The sequence below is a fragment of the Pristiophorus japonicus genome, chromosome 14, assembly GCF_044704955.1.
Source record: "Pristiophorus japonicus isolate sPriJap1 chromosome 14, sPriJap1.hap1, whole genome shotgun sequence".
NCBI classification, from domain to species: domain Eukaryota; kingdom Metazoa; phylum Chordata; class Chondrichthyes; family Pristiophoridae; genus Pristiophorus; species Pristiophorus japonicus.
Genome location: NC_091990.1, coordinates 162,570,602 through 162,591,263, shown reverse-complemented (window position 1 = coordinate 162,591,263; position 20,662 = coordinate 162,570,602). Strand labels below are relative to the sequence as shown.

Below are 20,662 nucleotides of genomic sequence, written 5' to 3'. Positions count from 1 at the left end.
GGGCTGCTGGGGATGGTGAGTTCGGCTTCGTGATCAGCCATGAAGTCAGTTGCAACTTGTGTGTGTGTTGGAGGGTCAAAGTTGGTGGTGTCTTCTTCGGGTTGTTCGTAGCTGTAGGTGAACCGCAATTTGATTTGGTCCAAATGTTTTCTGCACGTTAGATTATTGGCCAATTGGACCTGAAACACCCTACCCCCCTCTTTGGCTATGACCGTGTCAGCGAGCCATTTGGGACTATGTCCATAATTGAGTACAAACACAGGGTGCTGGACCTCAATATCGCGTGACAAATTTGCGCGGTCAAGGTACACACTTTGTTGATGCCGCCTGCCCTCCACGTGATAATGGAGATCAGGGTGGACAAGAGAGAGCCTTGTTTTGAGCACCCTTTTTATGAGCAGCTCGGCTGGAGGAACCCTGGTGAGCGAGTGGGGTCTGGTGCGGTAGCTGAGCAGCACTCGGGACAGTCGGGTCTGCAGGGAGCCTTCCGACACGTGTTTCAAGCTTTGCTTGATGGTCTGAACGACCCGTTCTGCCTGGCCGTTGGATGCAGGCTTGAATGGGGCAGATGTGACGACCTTGATCCCATTGCGGGTCATGAATTCCTTGAATTCAGCATTGGTGAAACACGGCCCATTGTCGCTAACTAGGACATCAGGCAGGCCTTACATGGCAAACATGGCTCGTAGGCTTTCAATGGTGACCGTGGACGTGCGTACAGGCATTATTGCACATTCAATCCATTGTGAGTAAGCATCCATGACAACCAAGAACATTTTGCCTAGAAATGGGCCTGCACAGTCCACGTGGATCCTCGACCACGGTTTGGAGGGCCACGACCACAAACTTAGCGGTGCCTCGCTGGGTGCATTACTCAGCTGAGAGCAAGTGTTGCACTGGCACATGCATGACTCTAAATCTGAGTCGATGCCAGACCACCACACATGGGATCTGGCTATGGCTTTCATCATTACAATGCCCGGGTGGGTGCTGTGTGTTATATATGTAAACTTGTATATACCTTGTACAGCCACCAGAGGGCTCATCCCCTGGAGTCCTAAGGGATCCCATAATCCCTTGGGAGCACAGGTACTTAAGGAGGCCTCACAGGTTGGAGAGGACTCTGGAGACCTGCAATAAAAGACTAAGGTCACACTTTACTTTGAGCTCACAGTATCCAGTCAGACTCGTTCTTCATACATAACACTGTACAGTTCACAGATGAACATATCTCTGCCTTTCTTGGGCAAGACCACGCGATTACCCCACAACAGACAGTCCGTCTGCAGGGGAATTTCGTCTTTGCACCTGTGGAACGGCTGAATCGCCTCCGGCATCTCTGCTGGGACACTGGACCAACTCCCACAGAGGTCACAGTTTTTTTTTTACCAAGGACAGTAAAGGATCCTGGCTGGTCCAGGTCCTGATCTGGCAGGCCGTAACGGGCGACTTTTCGTTTTCGAATGCATCCATCACCAAGAGCAAGTCCGCAGGCTGTGCCATTTCCACCCTGGTGGTGGGCAACGGTAGCCGACTGAGAGCATCAGCACAGTTCTCTGTGGCCGGTCTGTGGCAGATTACATAGTTGTATGCCGACAGCGTGAGCATCCATCTTTGGATGCGGGCAGAGGCATTGGTGTTGATCCCTTTGCTCTCAGAGAACAGCGATATGAGTGGCTTGTGGTCAGTTTCAAGCTCAAACTTGAGGCCAAACAAGAACTGGTGCTTTTTTTTTAAACCCCGCAAACGCAAGCCAGAGCCTCTTTTTCAATCATGCTGTTGGCCCTTTCGACCTTGGACAAACTCCTGGACGCATAAGCGACCGGTTGCAAAATCCCCGATTCGTTAGCCTGTTGTAACACGCACCCGACCCCGTATGACGATGCATCGCAAGCTAACACCAATCGTTTACAGTCAATAAAGCCTTGCCCAGGCTGACTGCGTGCAGCAGGGTCAATAACGTCACATGCAAGTAGATTGAGTCAGAGAGTATCAGCACTGCCCTACACAAATTTGTAGTAAGAGTCCTTGGCACCCTGTTCTACACAGACAGATGCAGGAGGGCTCATAGCGCCGGAAGGCGTAGTAATGCATAATGGGCCAGACTAGTTAGATAAATCAAGAATATACAACTGTAAGATTGCACTGTACTGTGTGAAGAAACAAATTCATAGCATTAAATTCCTGCTTCAACAAAAAAATTGGAAGAATGACGAATGCTTCTCTCCATAATTAATGGCCCGCTAACAAACATGAGAATAATTTTGTTAGTGAGTCGTTAGTTGAGTAAAACGGACTTATTTTTCATTAAAGACGAATTTTACCCCAAAATATTTTCAAATTGGCTGAGTAATATTTCAAAGGGAACTTTTGCAATTAGTTATTGATTAGCCCCCTTAACTTCCCGAAGTGGCCTTTCAACTTTGTAACAATGTCTCCTGCTTAATTAAACAGTTTTTTCCTTACTCAATCGCATCCAGATCTCTATCCAAACCCAGCAATGAGTAGGTGGTCTGTCCTGCCGTAAGAGAATCATAGGGCCCAAGTTTCCACATGATTCGCGCCTGATTTTTAGGAGCAACTGGTGGAGAACGGACTATTTTAGAAATCGCAATTCTCCACATTTTTTTTTCTGCAGTTCTAGTCAGGTAGAACAGTTCTAGTTTAGAACAGAATTTTTTCTTCAAAAGGGGGCGTGTCTGGCCACTGACGCCTGATTTGAAAGTTTCCACAGTGAAAACGTACTCCAAACTAAAGTAGAATGGCGCCAGTGAAGATTTTTGTAGAACTGAAAAAACCTGTTCTACACGTTAAAAAATCAGGCGCAGGTTACAAATTAGGCGTCCAGAACGAGGTGGGGGGGGGAGGGAACTCATTAAATTCGACAATAAATCCTTATTTATACTTCTACAAATATTATACAAATAAATCCAACCTGAATAAACATTTATAAGCCAAGAAAAGATTAAATAAACCATCTTCCTACCTGTGTGAAAGTGCTTCAGCCAGGGAGAATTCTGCAGCTGTTCGTGCCGCTGAGCGAGAGAGGGAGGGAGAGAGAGGAGAGAGGGAGGGAGAGAGAGAGAAGGGGAGAGGGAGAGAGGGAGGGAGAGGGAGAGAGGGAGAGGAGAAGAGGGAGAGGAGGGGGGGGGGAAGAGAGAGGGGGGGGAAGGGGGGGGGAGAGAGGGGAGGGGGGAGAAGAGGGGGGGGGAGCGGGTGTTGGGTCGGGTGTCGGGTCGGGTCGGGGGGGGAGTGGGCCTCGGGGGGGGGGGGGAGCGGGTCTCGGGTCTCGGTCGGGGGGGGGGGGGTGGGGGAGCGAGTGTCGGGTCTGGTCGGGGGTGGAGCAGGAGCTGGCCGTGGGAGGAGCCCCAGTGAGGCCATTGGGCCAGGGCTAGGGGCTGCGTGCTTCGGGCCCCTCCCACACAGTTCGGCGCCTGGAGCTACTGCGCTTGCGTGCCCACTGTAGCGCACATGTGCAGAGGTCCCGGCTCTGTTTTCAGCGCAGGGACCTGGCTCCGCCACCCCCCCCACAGCTCGTGCTGACTGCACCGAGGGCCACAGGACCTGTAAGTCGGTGGAGAATACCGAGGATTTTTTTAGGCGCCGTTTTAGGTGCGAAAAACGGAGGGGCGCCCGTTTTTTTTCTTGTGGAAACTTGGGCCCATAGAGTAAGAACATTAAGCCCTGGTACACAATGCCCCACTGGTTTTACAGGGTGAGATAATAAAACAGCAGTGAGATCGAAGAACCGTGGAACTATAAACATCCTGCAGTGTGACATATTTATAAAACAAACGCAACTGGCTATTATCATCATAGGCAGTCTCTCGGAATCGAGGAAGACTTGCTTCCACTCTTAGAATGAGTCCTATGGTGGCTGAACAGTCCAATACGAGAACCACAGACCCTGTCACAGGTGGGACAGTCGTTGAGGGTAAGTGAGGGTGGGACTGGTTTGCCGCACACTCTTTCCGCTGCCAGCACTTGCTTTCTGCACGCTCTCGGTGATGAGACTCTGGGTGCTCAGCGTCCTCCCGAATGCTCGTCCTCCACTTAGGGCGGTCTTTGGCCAGGGACTCCCAGGTGTTGGTGGGGATGTTGCACTTTATCAGGGAGGCTTTGAGGGTGTCCTGGTAATGTTTCCTCTGCCCACCTTTGGCTCGTTTGCTGTGAAGGAGTTCCGAGTAGAGCGCTTGCTTTGGGAGTCTCGTGTCGGGCATGCGGAGCATATGGCCTGCCCAGCGGAGCTGGTCGAGTGTGGTCAGTGCTTCAATGCTGCGGATGTTGGCCTGATCGAGGACGCTAATGTTGATGCGTCTGCCCTCCCAGGGGATTTGTAGGATCTTGCGGAGACAGCGTTGGTGGTATTTCTCCAGCGACTTAAGGTGTCTACTATGCATGGTCCATACAAGAGGGCGGGTATTGCAACCGGCTATATAACATGAGGGACAGTGTCGGCTTGTGGCTGGTCAGACCCTGGACTTGCAAAACATGGTAAACCGATCAGCAAATGCTATGGAGACTGGAATGTCTGTGGTGGGTGAGACATTCAGTGGTGTGAGTGCATTATAGAGACATAAGGAAGCAAGGAATAAGAAAACTCCTTGCATGTTACCGATCTTTTCTCTTTCCGCAGACAGTTTGCATTATCATGGATTCTACCTCACCTGTTTATTGTCCCGAGGGCAAGTTCTGTATAAATACTCTTCGACTCCAGAACTAATCTGGAAAATTACAGAACATTCATCTGTCCTCACATCAGTAGTATTCACATCTGGCCCCCATGCCCTTTTTAAAAATTCATTCTTGCGATGTGGGCGTTGCTGGTTTGTTGCTCATCCCTAATCGCTTGGAGACAGTGGGCGTTCTTCTTGAAGTCCTAAAGTCACATTTAGACTGAAGCTGATACGACAGCAGGTTTCCTTTCCTGAAGGGCATTAGTGACCCAGCTGGGTTTTACGACAACCCACCACTTCATGGTCCCTTTTAAAGATGCAAACTTTTTATTTAACTGAATTCTCAAACTACCATGGTGGGATTTCTCTGGATGATTAGTCCAGGACCTGGAATGCTAGTTCAGTTAAATAACCACTGCACTGTACTTGTGGCTTACTGGATAACTAGAACCGGAGTAGCTGAGTAGGATCCTCAGGGAATGTGCTATTGTGCGAGTAACTCAAGAAATTGCTTTCAGGACCCACGTGCAGTGCATTCAAATAATGTCTGGAGACAGATCAACCCAGGTTCAGCACAGTAACATCACCCAAGTGTGACTTTAACACAAATATGTGAGCTTCCTCACCCTGCTCCCCCCACTCACTATCTTCTGAATGCACTGACGTTCTGGATACAGTTCCACACGTAGTGGGTGGCAGGTGTCTGCCCTTTAGTACTTTAAGGAGTTAGCCTAGACAGTGAATGTTGGCAGACTATTCAACTATGGGGGCATCACCAGGTGGGCAGACACTTCCTGGATGATGATCAGGAGTGGGAACCTTGGCTGAATTCCCCCTCCTTACCCCAGTGGCACTGAGGTTAATTGCAGCGGCCCTGCTGCTGCTCCAGATCTGCTAATCCAACACAAGCCAGGGATCAAACCCGAGAGCTTCTGGTCTGCGTAGCTCAATAGCAAATGACCTTTATCAGAGGGGTGGGGCGAATTCAGTCAGGGGATTTGGATACTGATCACCCATCCAGAGAGCCCTGCTGGAAAGTGCATGTATACACACCTGGTGAGCATGGGATCAAGTTCAACTGTGATGATTCCTATGGTTGAATACCAACTGAGCCTTTAAGATATTTCAATAGTACAATCTTAATGCAAGGATCGAAGTTGCACCAGCATTTGTTCTATGTACATTATCCTAGCATTTGAAAGATGGCTATGTGTACCATCTGTTTTCTTTGCATGATATCAGGGTTGGACTGACTGCTTATCAAAGATGAAGTACAGGTGAACCAAACTTAACAAACCTGGGGTCAAAGGACATATCTCATTGTATCCTCCGAAAGAAGAGTTCCGGGTCAACGTGCGGGGGTCGATTTTCTGTGGCGTTGCCAATCCTGTACAGAGTGAAAATCTGCGCCGTATGTCGTGATCCTCCTTCATGGCATGGGTTTTCTGTAGAATACAGCAAAGCATCGGTGAGTCCAAATTGGAAATCGATTTACAAGGAGTTGAAACACTCTTTCTAGAACATTCCAAATTAATTCCAAGAAGTTCTCCCCCCCCCCCACTCCCCACTCCCCAAGCAATCTTCTCCCCTCCTTCCTGAGTGAGCCAATTCTCATTGGGCAGAATTCCACAACTGACAGCTTTATTACAGTAGCCTACAGTGCCCATTCTTCATGTGTGAGCTTGGACAATGCCATTCCAACATGAAGGTGTCGCAGCCAAACATCCTCGCCACACATTCGCACACTTTCCAGCAGTCAGCCCTGGTGACGGATGATCAGGAGCAGCATTTCCGTCTCCATTATTACTTGCAGAATTGCTAGACTCCCACCTTCTCTATAGATATTAGGAAAGATGGCAAAAACTTAACCAAGCAAAGAATGAGAGTGTGTTGGCAGAGAACTTCACATCCAGTGCTGAGAAAACAAAGGCACAATGCACCATAGTTGGATACATGTGAAAATATCATATGAAGAGGAAGGTGAGAGAGAAGCCCACCAGGCCCTGCAGGCCCATCCTATCGATCAGACAGCAGAATCACATATACCACCTTCCCGTGCCACTACAAATGCTAAATTCCATTGCAGGCAAAAAGTCCCAGAAAAATTGTCCAATTTCAGGAGAAACTCTAGGAAATTCCTAGTCCGACTCCCTGGGGCAAGCATGTTCTGGAGACCATGGTTATCTACAGTCTGTCCCTTCATTAGATATACTTAAAACTGCCCTAATTATGGTCCAATCTTCCTGGGGGCGATAGAGGACCAGAAATGATCATAAAGATTACAGAATTCTTACCCCACTTTACCTCTGATAACCTTCTAAAAATCTGCCTGAGCAAAATGTATCCTCTTAAAATTTAGAAAATTATCTCTTTCTACCCATCCCAACATTATACAGCCATTCCCACATAAACCCGAGCTTGTACAGATAGATAGTTTGTTGGGGTTGGTGCTAGTCTAACTGAGAGATGCAAGTACTATGGAACTATGGACCATTTTAGGGACCCAGTGTCAGCATCAAGCATCCCCAGGTCAGATGCAGTATGGGTTAGAAACAGAGTAAAAGCTCTTTCTATACTGCCCCATCAAGCACTCCCACTTCAGTATGGTTCAATGCAGCCAACCAACAATGTACTTTAGCCCAAACTCAGCCCCACAGCACCAGTGTTCTGTTTGTAACCGGAGTGCAATTGCCAATTTAGTTCTCAGTGGAGACAACGTGCCCCTAAATTCTGTCACTTTTTGCTGGTGTTTACCACTCTTACTTTTAAAACTCATCTTGAGAGGCTCATGTACATGATGATTGCTACATAAATGTAACTTTTTTTGTGCTGTAGGTTAATATTCACGAAGGTGATCTGCATGCTAAACTAAAAGCAGCAAGATACAGACATAGCTAAGTGGTCCCACAACAAACAGATCAGATCAAAGCTCTGTAACCCTACCATATCCAGTTAAGAATGATGGTGGGCAACTAGGCAACTAACTGGAAGCTCCATAGTCATCCCCACCCTCAATCACGGTGGAGCCTCGCACATGATTGCAAGAGACAACGTTGAAGTGTTTGAAAATGTCTTCAGCCAAAAGTGCCAAGTGAACTATCCTGATATCTGCACCATCAGATGCCAATGTCCAGCCAATTCACTGCATTCCAGGTGACATTAAGAAGCATTAAGTTCGCTGACACAGCTAAGGCTCTGGGCCCTGCTAACATCTCGAATGTTGTGCTTTAGAACTGTGTATCAGAGCTAGCCACTCCCGTAGCCAAGCTGTTGCAATACAGCCATGACATTGGCATCTACCTGACAATGTGGAAAATTGCTCAGGTATGTACCAGCCACAAAAAATAGGATAAATCTAAAACGCGCCATCAACGTCTTCACCTTTCATCAATAGTACCATGAAGCGATACCTGCTCACCAATAATCTGCTCATTGACACTCAATTTGGATACCGCCAGACCACATGGCTCCAGACTTCATCACAACCTTGATCCAGACATGGACACAGGAGCTGACTGTCAAAGGATGGGTGAGAGTAGCTTAACATCAAGGCAGCATTTAACCAAGTGTGCCATGAGGGAACCCTAGAAAAATGGAGGTGAATGGGGGGGGGGTCTTAAAAAAACCCTCCAATAGCTAGTGTAAATTTTGACACAAAAGATGGTTGTGGTCAGAGACCAGGAAGTGAAGTGTGTGCAGAGTCTCCTCGACACAGCTGGTTGTTGTTCGGGTTAAACCAATTGCAGCTTGTACTGTTTGTAAAAGCACAAGCCTGCGGGTAGAATCCATAAACCCATTTACACTGCCAGGGACAACAATCTCAGATCAGGTTGATCAGATTGAAGACACAGATGTAGGTCTGGGCTTCCAGCATTGACCAAATGCAAGGACAGGGGTGGGATTGAAGTTTGCGTTCTAATATTTGCTTTGTTGATGCTGAAATGTTATTGGCCCACTTAATAACTGACCAATACTTCCACATCATGAGATGCAAGTGCAAGTGAAAATGAAAGGATCTCAATTTAAAACAAACCGACCTTTGGTGTCTGGTTTAAATTCTGACAGCAAAAATGAAACCAGTCCAAAACTGCTTGCTTTGCTGAGGTGGCTCCAGAATTATGAGTCATTCCAAGTGTGGAAAAGACCCTAAACTGGTGAGAGACATGAGATATCAGCGTGTGTCCAGACAAAGTTCCAGACATCCAATCCCACAAGAGCTTAAAACTAGAGTTAATGTACTGGCAGTGAGACAGTAGGCGGGGAAATGTGAATGTAAATGAATGTACAGAGAGCGAATTACATTAGATATCTTTACTTTCTGTAAATGACCGACAGTTTGAATGTTAGCTCTGTAGTAGAGATTTAAAATGTCACTGGATCAATACTGAAAAAATCAAATCTCTTGTGGGGTGAATTGAAATGCCATTGCCTGTCACTAGATGGGGATGGAGTTCAGTATCGGCTGTTTAATCTGGAGAGGCCTGAAAAATAGGGTTTGTAATCTCTGCATCAGTCTGTCAACAAACAAGATCATCTTACTCTGTCTCAGAACAGCAGCTCTTGAGTTTTAGCACTGATTTGATTGGGAACCAATTATACATGAAAACAGAACGTGATCTGGAACTTTGAAAATAGTATTTTGAATGATCAAATGTTTTTACCTAAAACTGCAAGAAACAGGCCTTTTACTTTTATGGTGACATTATGGTGCGGAATCATTTAAAAAAAATAGTCCCCCAGCTGTCCTGCACTGAGAATGCCGACTCTTGCTGGGTACAATTCCATAGGTATAACTGTCCTATATCTCATCTAAATAGCTATTCCTCCAATGTGAGCCTAAGCTATTCACCATGATGGGCTAGTGTTTTGTAGAAATATCCTCAGTCAACATCCACACACATGTAGTTTCCCGTTGGGGTCATTGGATTGCAGTCAGCGAGACCCCTGGCTGCACCCTCCCTACCTCGGTCACAGGCTGGAGATGAAACCTTCAACATTCTTGTCTATATAGCTAAGTACCACATCAAATGATGCCTTTACCCACTGTGGCAATGGGACAGCTAGGTGTACTATGAAATGATTTGGTACACCTGTACAGCAGTGAAATCAAAGTTCATCCTCCTCTCCGTTAAACATGGCACTTTTGATGCAGTATTTGAAAGCATGTGTTACAGTGCCTCACACATCGGACAACACAACAAAACTAGTAGATTTGCACAGGGATTTTATTGGGGCTTGCTACATGATTTGGGAACTCATGCTGTCTTTGGAAAGAAATACTGGAAAATACTAGTCCAGTGACTATAGAGATTAAGATGTTTTCAACGAATGATAATTAGAGTTTAGTCTGAAGCAAGTACCTTTTTTTTTAAAAAAACAGGGAGCTGGTGGCCCCAACATATTCCTAAATCCAGTATCAAAATAGCCGGTGTCTGACCTACTGCACGATCCTTCAGCTTCCCCCCTACCCGGACTGAATTTAAACTTAGATCCTAGATGTGAAAGGACACTGGTCTTGTCTCCTTAGAGACGAAGGTTAGTGAAAATGGTTTGTAATTCATTTTTAAACAAACCTATTTGTAGCAATACAGCATGAGAGCAATGGCATCAGGTATGTGGCTGGAGTTAGGCCCCATTTATACAGTCCACCTGCTGTCAGAGCAAGTTCACAATATAACAGGCCTGCTCATGTTTACCTTGTTTATATGACAGGTTGGATTCAGAGACCAGCAGCAACATCGCAATAGCTGCACACGGTCTAGAGTAACAAACATGATTTTAATGCAATGGCAGATACTCATTTGTGACTGTCTGATGGAAGGCAGTGAAATGAGACAATGACTATTCCATAAGGTGGCACCCTATGCCTCCAGATGTACCCTGCTTCCTCCAGTGTTGTTTCTAGAGACAGGGGTGCAAACGAGGTATTGGGCACACGCTAGTTTTCCACCTCGTCCATTGTTTTTGTCATTGTACCAAACGGCTGCTACACATGGCAAGTCAACTTGATTACATGCCATCATCCTGACAAGGTGATCGAGGAAGGCTGCAGAATCCCTCCTTCATTACGCGTCTGCAGAAGATGATTGGTAATCCATCAGACACACTGCATCTGCAATGCTCAGTGGGGATCAATCATCCTGTTTACTGCTGGCTCTGACAGGCTGCAAGCCAGGCTCACACTGAGCATCTGCATAATCATTATGGCAAGTCTCGTGCATCGCAGCAATGCACTTAACTGAATGAATCCACCAGTCTCAGCGAGAGGCTCCTCGCTCACTGTAGCCTATTATCCTGAAACCACCCTCCTAATACTTCCTGTCCAAGATTCACCAATCAGAGAATATACATGGGAAGCAACGAGGAATGAGGTTGGAGTGATAATGAAACATTTCATCATACTGTGTCCCAGTTTTAACAGTCGCTCTGTATGCCTCACACCCCTCATTATAAAAGACTGATACTGTTATACCCCACACCCCTCGCTGATTTCCCCCACACCCTTTACCCACAACTGCCATCACAAGGAGGTTCTGCAATCTTTAATTGGTTGACACACCCTGTGGTTTTTTTTTATTCTCTCCCTCGTCTCATTCTTATATTCCTCCTCTGGAAGTTTTTCTTTTCTACCTGTCTAATTTTTTGATTTATCAGCACTTTTCTAATTATTTTTAACCTCCGAACTGTGGAACTCCTTATGTCCCTTAGCTTTTCCTTCTTGCTACAATGGACATGCTTTTAAAATGTAGGTTGCTGTAGGTGTTTTGTAATCATTATTTCCTGATATACCCTGTCTTCCCTTTTACTGTTTTAACCTGGTGCTGGCCCTTGGCTGTTCTGCCTGTACCCCCATTGCTGTGGTAATCTCCACGAACCAAAGAAACACACGCACAACCTGTGCTGTTAACAAAATTACCGCGCACACCCCCTCAACAGCCATTACTGGATGGTGTCAGTGGAAGCACATAGAATAATATCACTGCTCATCCCATTAAGCACAGCCACACAGATAAAACTTAACAAATAATGACAGGAGGGAGGCACAGATAGATGAAGTATGATAATACGTTGGGGGTTGTAGGGGTCACGGTGGGGGAGGGGGGGGGGTATTCTTAATATTGATCTGTCCAGCAGTTGTAGCAACAGAAAAGCTTTCATCCTGGAACATAGGAACATGAGTAGGCCATTCAGTCCTCTGACCCTGTTCTGCCATTCAGTTAGATCATGGCTGATCTGTATCTAAACCCCATCTACCCGTCTTAGTTTCTGACCACATTCAGCCCACCCTAACGAGACTTGTACTTCTGTATGAATTATCAGACAGTAGCTGGCAGCTGATCCCAACCATTGGGAACTGTGTTGCAACCCTTCTATAATCTTGTCTCAACTCGAGTGGGGAAGTGCACTGCCTGGTTCTGAACCATACTGATCGGAGAGGTCCCAGTTTCAGTCCTAGTCAACACCAAATACCAAATACCTTATTCTTGCTGGCTGGGGTGCTAAATTGGCTTCAGTTTCCCCTGTAACAAGCTGTAGCAAATTTAGCAAGTGTACTTTGGAGTTTGAGTGATTATGGGAGCCTCTCCTGTTGAGAATCTACCCAAGCACCACATGAAGCATAATGTAAAAGTAGCTATAGGTCCATAATACAAAACGGCTAATAACACACTAAACTGTCAGTCTCACCAGGCAGACCAGAAAGATGATTTGTGTATGGAAACAGAAAGTGGAAATAAAGAGGTTAATGCCACAGTTAAAATAATAGATTTTACACAAATGTGTAAGGCATTTCTACAATAATATTGCAGTGCAATTTCACTCGACATAGTTCCTTAATGTAAGCTCAACAATGTGAAGCACCCATTTGAAAATAGCAGCACTGCATCAATGCCACTCCCAGAACGCGGGCAGGATTATCTGCAGGTACCAGGGAGTTTAGGGCCAGGAACTATTTGATTTAAGATAAACAAATAGAAGCTGCCATGTGATTAGCGCAGTAGGATAACATGACTGTTCTTTACTTAATAAAAATAATTATTGTAATGCTGTGTTGACCCTTGTATTTCATAGCTTACTTTATAAAAGAGAGGGCTGAATGGCCTACTCCATATTTCTTTGCTCCTAGACTTGGCAATTTAATGATTCTAATGCTTACTGTTAATTTTTTTTAATGACGTATACTACAAAAATGTTATACAACAAAGTCACGGGAATATTGTTTGTCCCATGAAACTGAACTACGAGGAGCTGCAGCTTATATTCCCCAGCCCTGCACGTTCTCTGGTTAAATGTCTGCAGGAGATGGTACAAAGGCCCCACCCTGGAAGAGGGATACACAAGCCAATAGAACCAGCCGTTTGACAGGGAGTAAAGTTGGTGCCCGACAGCAGTGTTGCCCAATATACTAGCCACGTGGCTAATTACAATCCTAATATAGTTAATTGCATTTCTAATTAGTAAATAATAAATGCGTAATGGATAGTTATTGGGCATGTGATCTCGATATTCATATTTTAACCTTTTTGTGTGTTCTTAAAATGGTAAGACAAAAACCAGAGTGTGCAGGTGTTTTGATCATTGTGAGTGGTTTGTTTCTTGCTAACTGAATGGTGGTAGAGGTTTGTTAAATGAATATACACGTGAAGTTCATTTACCTGGTTTTGCTAAGTGCGAGTGTTACAACAGCTCAAATTATGTTTTCCCTCCGAATTCTGCAAATACTCCAGTGCAACTGAACCACAGCGTTAATGCTCATCAGTCAGACCAGCCCAGCCCCCGCACCTCACCCAGCTGCTTGCAAATGCAGGGATTGGTTGGGAAGGGCCATTCTATCAATCAACTGTCCCGCTGGTATCACACCCAATGCCTACACGATCTCTGGTTGGATTCAGTTAGTGTAGTGTGGTTAAACAAATACTGAGCCCCTGTTTTGAGAGTACTGACTGGCTCTCACCAACCTGCCTGATATACTGAGTGTGATACATGCCAATCAATTCGGGTAAACTACATAAGCCCCAATCTGCTCGGAGGGGCAGGAAATATCACTCTTTGGAGGCTCGGGGAAAGATTGTCCCTTTCAGCTCCTTGTTGTGCCTATTCAAAGGGATGACAGGGTGATTTGTTATATTAATGTTAGCATTCCATTCACATGATCAAACTGCTTCCAGTGCAAGTAGTTCAACGTTATGATCGTGTTTGGCGCATTCAGAATTCCCCGTTTATATTGCTAATTCAGAGACTTGCCTGTGCAAAATGTTACATAGTCACACTTACAGCTTTCTGCTTCCACCCATGGACCTTCCCCAGGCTGAGGGAAAGGCAAGCAAGCTCAGCAAAGTGATAATTACATAGCTGACCTCCATTAGCAAGACAAGAGCTCGGGTCACCTACTGCCAAAACAGAATGGAGAGTTAATGGCAGCTCCAGAGGCAGAAAAATAAATCATTTTACATGTGATGTTCCCTGCCACTGGAGCCATTCTCACTGCCTCATTTATATTACCAGCCAACCCCCAGGGGCACCAGTGAGCACCTTGCACACTGAAGTGCTACACTGTGACCAGGCTTTGTGGAATTTTATCACTACCCAAGCCAGTTGACTTGATGGGAGCACAGCCTGCATTCTATGTCGGGTGAAGGGGCAATGTTGAAACATAGCTCGCTTGGCTCGTGCCTCCTGTGAAGTCATAACGTTGAACTACAACGATCATAACGTTGAACTACTTGCACTGGAAGCAGTTTGATCATGTGAATGGAATGCTAACCAGAGAAGTCAGACCAGATTGTGCCTGGGGTGGGACTAAGGACAGTAACACCCTTCCCTTGGAAGCTACGGTAGTCCGTACATCAGCCCCATCCTTTTGCTCAGGTGGATGTAAAAGTTCCTGTGGCACTATTTGAAGAAATACAGGCAAGTTCTCTCAACCAACATCACCAAGACCAGATTATCTGGTAATTTATCTCATTGCAGTTTGTGAGATGTTGCTCTCCAAATCCAAAATGCAATCGATCGAACTGCTGACTAAAATAGTCACTGTGGGGTTCACACGTGGCCCAGAATGATATGCCTGTCCTCTGCAAGTGTAGGTCCCACTGGGCCTTAGAGTGTTATATGGCAGGATTCCTGGGATAGCTTTTATAGTTTATGATCTCATGCCCTCCATGTTCCAGGCTTGCATTAACTTGTATATAGATTATTACTGTGGTGTCCCTGCACCTTACTACAAAGTCACACGAGGCATGTAGAGCAGACACGGTCACTCTGTGACCTTAACCTTTATTCCCAGGACTGAGGAGTGCTGACCCTGGGTGGGACCTCCCCTTTTATACCTGGAAACCCAGGTGAGGAGTGTCTCCCGCAAGTTCTGTGGTCAGGGTGTGCATTTCTAGGATATAAGTACAATATACAGGAGTTGCATGAAGGTTAGTTACATGACGATTAGCATTGCAAGATGGTTACATACATGACATCACCTCCCCCCTTAAGTCTTTTTGTCTCAAAGGTTAAGTCTGTCAGGTGGTCGACGCTCTCTCGTGGAGTGCCGCAGTTGTGGCTCTGGTGGCTGAGACTCGGCACGCGTCTCTGTCACCTGAGGTGATTCCGGCCTGTCCGGGCTGGCCGCAGGGACTGTGCATGCTGTGGACTGTCCTTGTTGCTCGTCCGCTGACAGTGGTGTGGGTGACATCTCATGCTCTTCTTCCGGTTCCTCCGTGTCTGCACTGAACCTTGTCTTTACTTGGTCCAAGTGTTTGCGGCGTATCTGCCTATTGTTTAGTCTGACCACTATGACCCTATTCCCTTCTTTGCCAATTACGGTGCCCTCAAGCCACTTGGATCCCAAAGCATGGTTAAGAACAAATGCTGGGTCATCCATTTCTATACACCTCCCCCTTGAGTTTCGATCATGGAGCTCGGTTTGGGACTGGCGCTTGCCCTCAACAATGTCTGCCAGGGCTGGGTGAATGAGGGACAGCCGCGTCTTAAGCATGCGTTTCATGAGGAGTTCCGCTGGCGGGACTCCCGTGAGCGAGTGCGGGCGGGACCTGTAGGCCAGCAGGAGGCGCGATAGGCAGTACTGAAGGGAGGGTCTTTGGATGCGTAGCGTGCCCTGTTTTATGACTTGGACTGCACGTTCCGCCTGGCCATTGGAAGCCGGCTTGAACGGGGCTGTCCGGACGTGTTTGATACCAATGCCCGACATAAACTCCTGGAATTCATGGCTGGTGAAACATGGGCCATTGTCGCTGACCAGGATGTCTGGCAAGCCTTGGGTCGCGAAAACCATACGCTGACTCTCTACGGTGTTGGATGTTGTGCACGAGTTTAATATGATGCACTCGATCCATTTCGAGTATGCATCGACAACGATCAGGAACATTGTTCCCATGAACGGGCCCGCATAGTCTACGTGAATACGTGACCATGGCCTGGTGGGCCAGGGCCACGGGCTGAGTGGGGCCTCCCTGGGGGCATTGCCCAGCTGGGCACACGTCGTGCACCTGCGAACCCAGTGTTCCAGGTCTGAGTCAATCCCCGGCCACCATACATGTGACCGGGCAATGGCCTTCATTAACACGATGCCGGGGTGCTCGCTGTGGAGTTCCCTGATGAACGCTTCCCTTCCTTTCTGGGGCAAGACTACCAGGCTGCCCCATAGCAGGCAGTCAGCTTGGATGGAGAACTCATCCATCCGTCTCTGAAACGGTCTGACCTCCTCGGGGCACGCCCTGTGCGCAGGCGCCCAATCCCCAGTCAGGACACATTTCTTTATCATGGATAGGAGGGGATCTCTGTTGATCCAGAGTTTGATCTGGCGGGCTGTGATGGGGGAGCCTGCGATGTCAAAAGCCTCAACGGCCATGACCATCTCAACGCTTTGCTCCACCGCCTCCTCGGTGGTGGCCAGTGGGAGTCTGCTGAGCGCGTCAGCGCAATTTTCGGTGCCTGGCCGGTGCCGTATGGTGAAGTCATACGCAGCCAGCGTGAGGGCCCATTGCTGTATGCGAGCTGACTCATTGGCATTGACAGCCTTGCTGTCGGACAACAGGGATGTTAACGGCTTGTGGTCCGTCTCTAGCTCGAACCGTCTACCGAAAAGGTACTGGTGCATCTTTTTCACACCGTACACACAAGCGAGTGCTTCCTTTTCGATCATGCCGTATCCACGCTCTGCCTGGGAGAGTGACCTGGAGGCATAAGCCACCGGTTGGAGTCGGCTGTCATTACCCTGCTGCAACACACACCCAACCCCGTAGGATGATGCATCGCATGTTAAAACCAGTTTTTTTTTTTTTACAGGGGTCATACAAAGTCAACAGTTTGTTAGAACACAGCAGGTTCCTCGCCTTATTGAAAGCCCGTTCTTGACAGTCCCCCCAAAGCCATTCACAACCTTTACACAGGAGCATGTGTAACGGCTCCAACAATGTGCTTAAGTTCGGCAGAAAGTTCCCGAAATAGTTCAAGAGTCCCAGGAATGATCGCAACTCCGACATGTTGCCGGGCCTGGGCGCCCGGCGAATCGCCTCCATTTTTGATTCAGTGGGGCGAATCCCGTCTGCGACAACCCTCCTGCCCAAAAACTCAACCTCTGGGGCCAAAAACACGCACTTGGCCTTTTTCAGCCGCAAGCCTACCCGATCCAATCGGCGTAGCACCTCCTCCAGGTTGTGGAGGTGTTCCTCGGTGTCTCGACCCGTTATGAGAATGGCGTCTTGGAATACGATTGTTCCAGGAATGGATTTGAGCAAGCATTCCATGTTCCGCTGAAAGATGGCTGCCGCCGAACGAATGCCAAACGGACACCTGTTGTAGATAAATAATCCCTTGTGCGTCGTGATGGTGGTCAGAAGCTTGGATTCTTCAGCCAGTTCCTGAGTCATGTAGGCCGAAGTGAAGTCCAGCTTCGTGAACAGCTTGTCACCTGCCAGCGTGGCAAAAAGGTCCTCCGCTCTTGGGAGCGGTTATTGGTCTTGCAGCGATTGATGGTGGATTTGTCGTCGCCACAAATCCTGACCGAGCAATCTGCTTTAAGGACGGGAACGATGGGACTTGCCCAGTCGCTGAATTCAATGGCCGAAATTATGCCCTCTCTGAGCAGCCTGTCCAATTCAATTTTTTCACGCATCACATACGGCAGCGCTCTGGCTTTGTGGTGCACTGGTCTGGCGTCCGGAGTAATGCGTATCAATACTTTAGTGCCCTTGAACGCTCCGACACCGGGTTGAAACAGTGACCCGAATTTTTGTAGGGCCTGTGAGCATGAACTTCGCTCCACGGATGAAATGGCGTGCACATCCCCCCCATTTCCAATTTATCTCAGCTAGCCAACTCCTCCCCAAGAGCATGGGGCCATCTCCTGGGACAAAGAGTGGCAGCCAGTTCTGTGATCCATTATGTATTACCACCAAGTTTGCACTGCCCAGCACTGGGATGATCTAGCTCTGTGTGGCCATAGTCTCTCAAATTGTTGGGCGCTCATGAGTGACTGGCTAGCTCCCGTATCCAGCTCCATGTGCACCGGGATGCCATTCAATAAGACTTTCATCATCATGGGTGGCGTTTTAGTGTATGAGCTGTGGACGTCAGCCACATGAACCCGCTGGACTTCAGCATCCATGGCTTTTCCCCAGGCCTCATCCTGCATTGCAGACCCCTCGTCTGGTTCCTCTGTCTCGCAGATTAGCCTCGCTACAGCCTTTTTGCACATCCTGGCCAAGTGTCCACTGACGTTACAAATCCTACAGGTATATTGCTGGAACCTGCAGCTTTTCGCAGTGTGCCTACCCCCCCACGCCCAGCATGAGCTGAGATTGTTGTTAACAAAGGGACTATTACCAGGCATTCCTCTCTGATTTCCCATTTGGTTGTTTCTAAGCACTCTGATGGAGGGTGTTAATGGTCCCATCGCGGGACGCATTGTTCTTCGTGATGGCGTGAATTGCCGATCCCCTTTCCATTGTCCCTGTTGCGGGCCCACCCTAGAGCCTGTTGCTGCCTGGGCGATTTTGAAATGCCCTTGCCTGCCTGCGGGATCCCGAGCCGCGTTCACCATGTTAACTCCCTGGTCCATCGCCACGTTGCGACCAGGGCTGTGCACGTAAATTAGCTTGGTCTCCTCTTCCCCTGCCATGAAGGTCTGAGCTATCAACGCCGCCCCTTCTAAAGTCAAGTCCTTAGTCTTTATGAGCTTCCTGAAAATCCCGGCATGATTAATGCCTTAGATGAAAAAATCCCTTAACATCTTCCCCCTGCAGGCGTCTGTGAACTTAGAGACTGGCCAAGCGCCGCAGGTCCGCAACGAAGTCCGAGACGTTTTGTCCCTCCCGATACCGGTGTGTGTAGAACCGGTGCCGGGCCATGTGTACGCTACTCGCCGGCTTGAGATGTTCACTGATCAGCTGGCTGAGCTCTTCAAAGGACTTGTCCGCTAGCTTTTGGGGTGCGAGTAGGTCTTTCATCAGCGTATACGTCTGTGGACCACAGCTGGTCAGTAGATGCGCCCTCCGCTTGTCAGCCACTGTCGCTCCCAGCCACTCCTTCGTGACAAAGCTCTGCTGGAGTCTTTCCACGAAGTCGTCCCAGTCCTCACCCACACAGTAACATTCCTCTGTGCTACCGGTGGCCATCCTCGAGGTTCGATGATTCCTGTTTCTCGTCGCCAAATGTGGTGTCCCTGCACCTTACTACAAATTCACACGAGGTATGTATAGCAAACACGGTCACTCTGTGACCTTCACCTTTATTCCCAGGACTAAGGAGTGCTGACTCTGGGTGGGACCTCCCCTTTTATACTTGGAAACCCAGGTGAGGAGTGTCTCCCGCAAGTTCACCCCCTGTGGTCAGAGAATGCATTTCTAGGGTATAAGTACAATGTACAGGAGTTGCATGAAGGTTACAGTTACATGACGATTACATATATGACAGTTACCATACCACTCAGTGTTGTCAAACTTTGAATTTAATTCAGTGCAGTACTAAGGGAGTGCTACATTGTTACAGGTGCCATCTTTCGGATGAGACTTTAAGCCGAAGTCTCATCTGCCCTCGGGTGGATGTAAAATAGCCTATGGCACTATTAAAAGAAGAGCAGAAGACTTCTTCCTGGTGTCATGGCCAATATTTATCCTTCAAGTAATGCTGCTAAAACAGATCATCTGGTCATTTATCTTATTGCTGTTTGGGAGACCTTGATGTATGCAAATTAAAGTAATGAGTCACTTAGAGAGAAGTACAGAGGCAGAAGGAGAGAGAGAGAGAAAGAGACTTGGATACAATAGAAGAGAAAGACAGAAAGACACACACACAAAAGAAGCAGAGGGAGACACACATTGGCACATGCCCTGCTTTGAGATTGTCTTTAATGGGATATTAGGGATACCGGCTCCCAAAATATGGATCTCACGCTGCCAGTGGCAACTCCAACATAAACTTGCCTGATGGCCGGGGAAATCCGACAGACACTGAAGGCAGCACAGTCAGAGGGAAAGATACAAAAACGGAGACAGAGACAAAGGGGGACTCAGAGAGAGAAGGGGAGACAGAGATAGAGACACAAGGAGAGACATAGTAATATAGGGGGAGACAGAAACAAAGGGGGAGTCAGAGAGAGAGAGAGTGAGAGAGAGAGGTAGCCATGGAGAGAGAGAGAGAGCAAGGGATACAATTTAGAGAACAAGGAATAGGAATAAGCACAAGGCAAGGAAAAGGGAGAAGGGTTGAGTCAAGAGAAGAAAATGCTGCTGTTAGAACGTCAGAAAGTTGCTGCTGCTTATGCCAACACGCTGTGGACGATTGGCAGAATGTTTGGACTTGATTGAACAGTTTCATCCTGACAATAAATCTCTCTATCCTTATACTGCTCCAGTTCTTCACTCCTTACGGACCTTCTATCATATCTCCCTCCAAAATAATAAATGTTCTTCCCATTTCCAGCAACTCCATGGCTGAGAGGGTAAATTCACTGCCCCATGCAGTGACCACAAAGT

At 47.6% G+C, this 20,662-nt stretch overlaps 1 protein-coding gene across 7 annotated transcripts in view; it reads right to left on the bottom strand.

The window, feature by feature from the left end:
- The window catches only part of LOC139280179 (oxysterol-binding protein-related protein 8-like), a 159,925-nt gene that overhangs the window by 70,711 nt on the left and 68,552 nt on the right, over window positions 1–20,662 (bottom strand). For all 7 annotated transcript variants that reach the window (XM_070899745.1, XM_070899748.1, XM_070899751.1 and 4 more), the window contains one exon: window positions 5,974–6,121. In XM_070899745.1, the coding sequence (XP_070755846.1) occupies window positions 5,974–6,121 (148 nt within the window). The remainder of the gene's footprint in view (window positions 1–5,973; window positions 6,122–20,662) is intronic.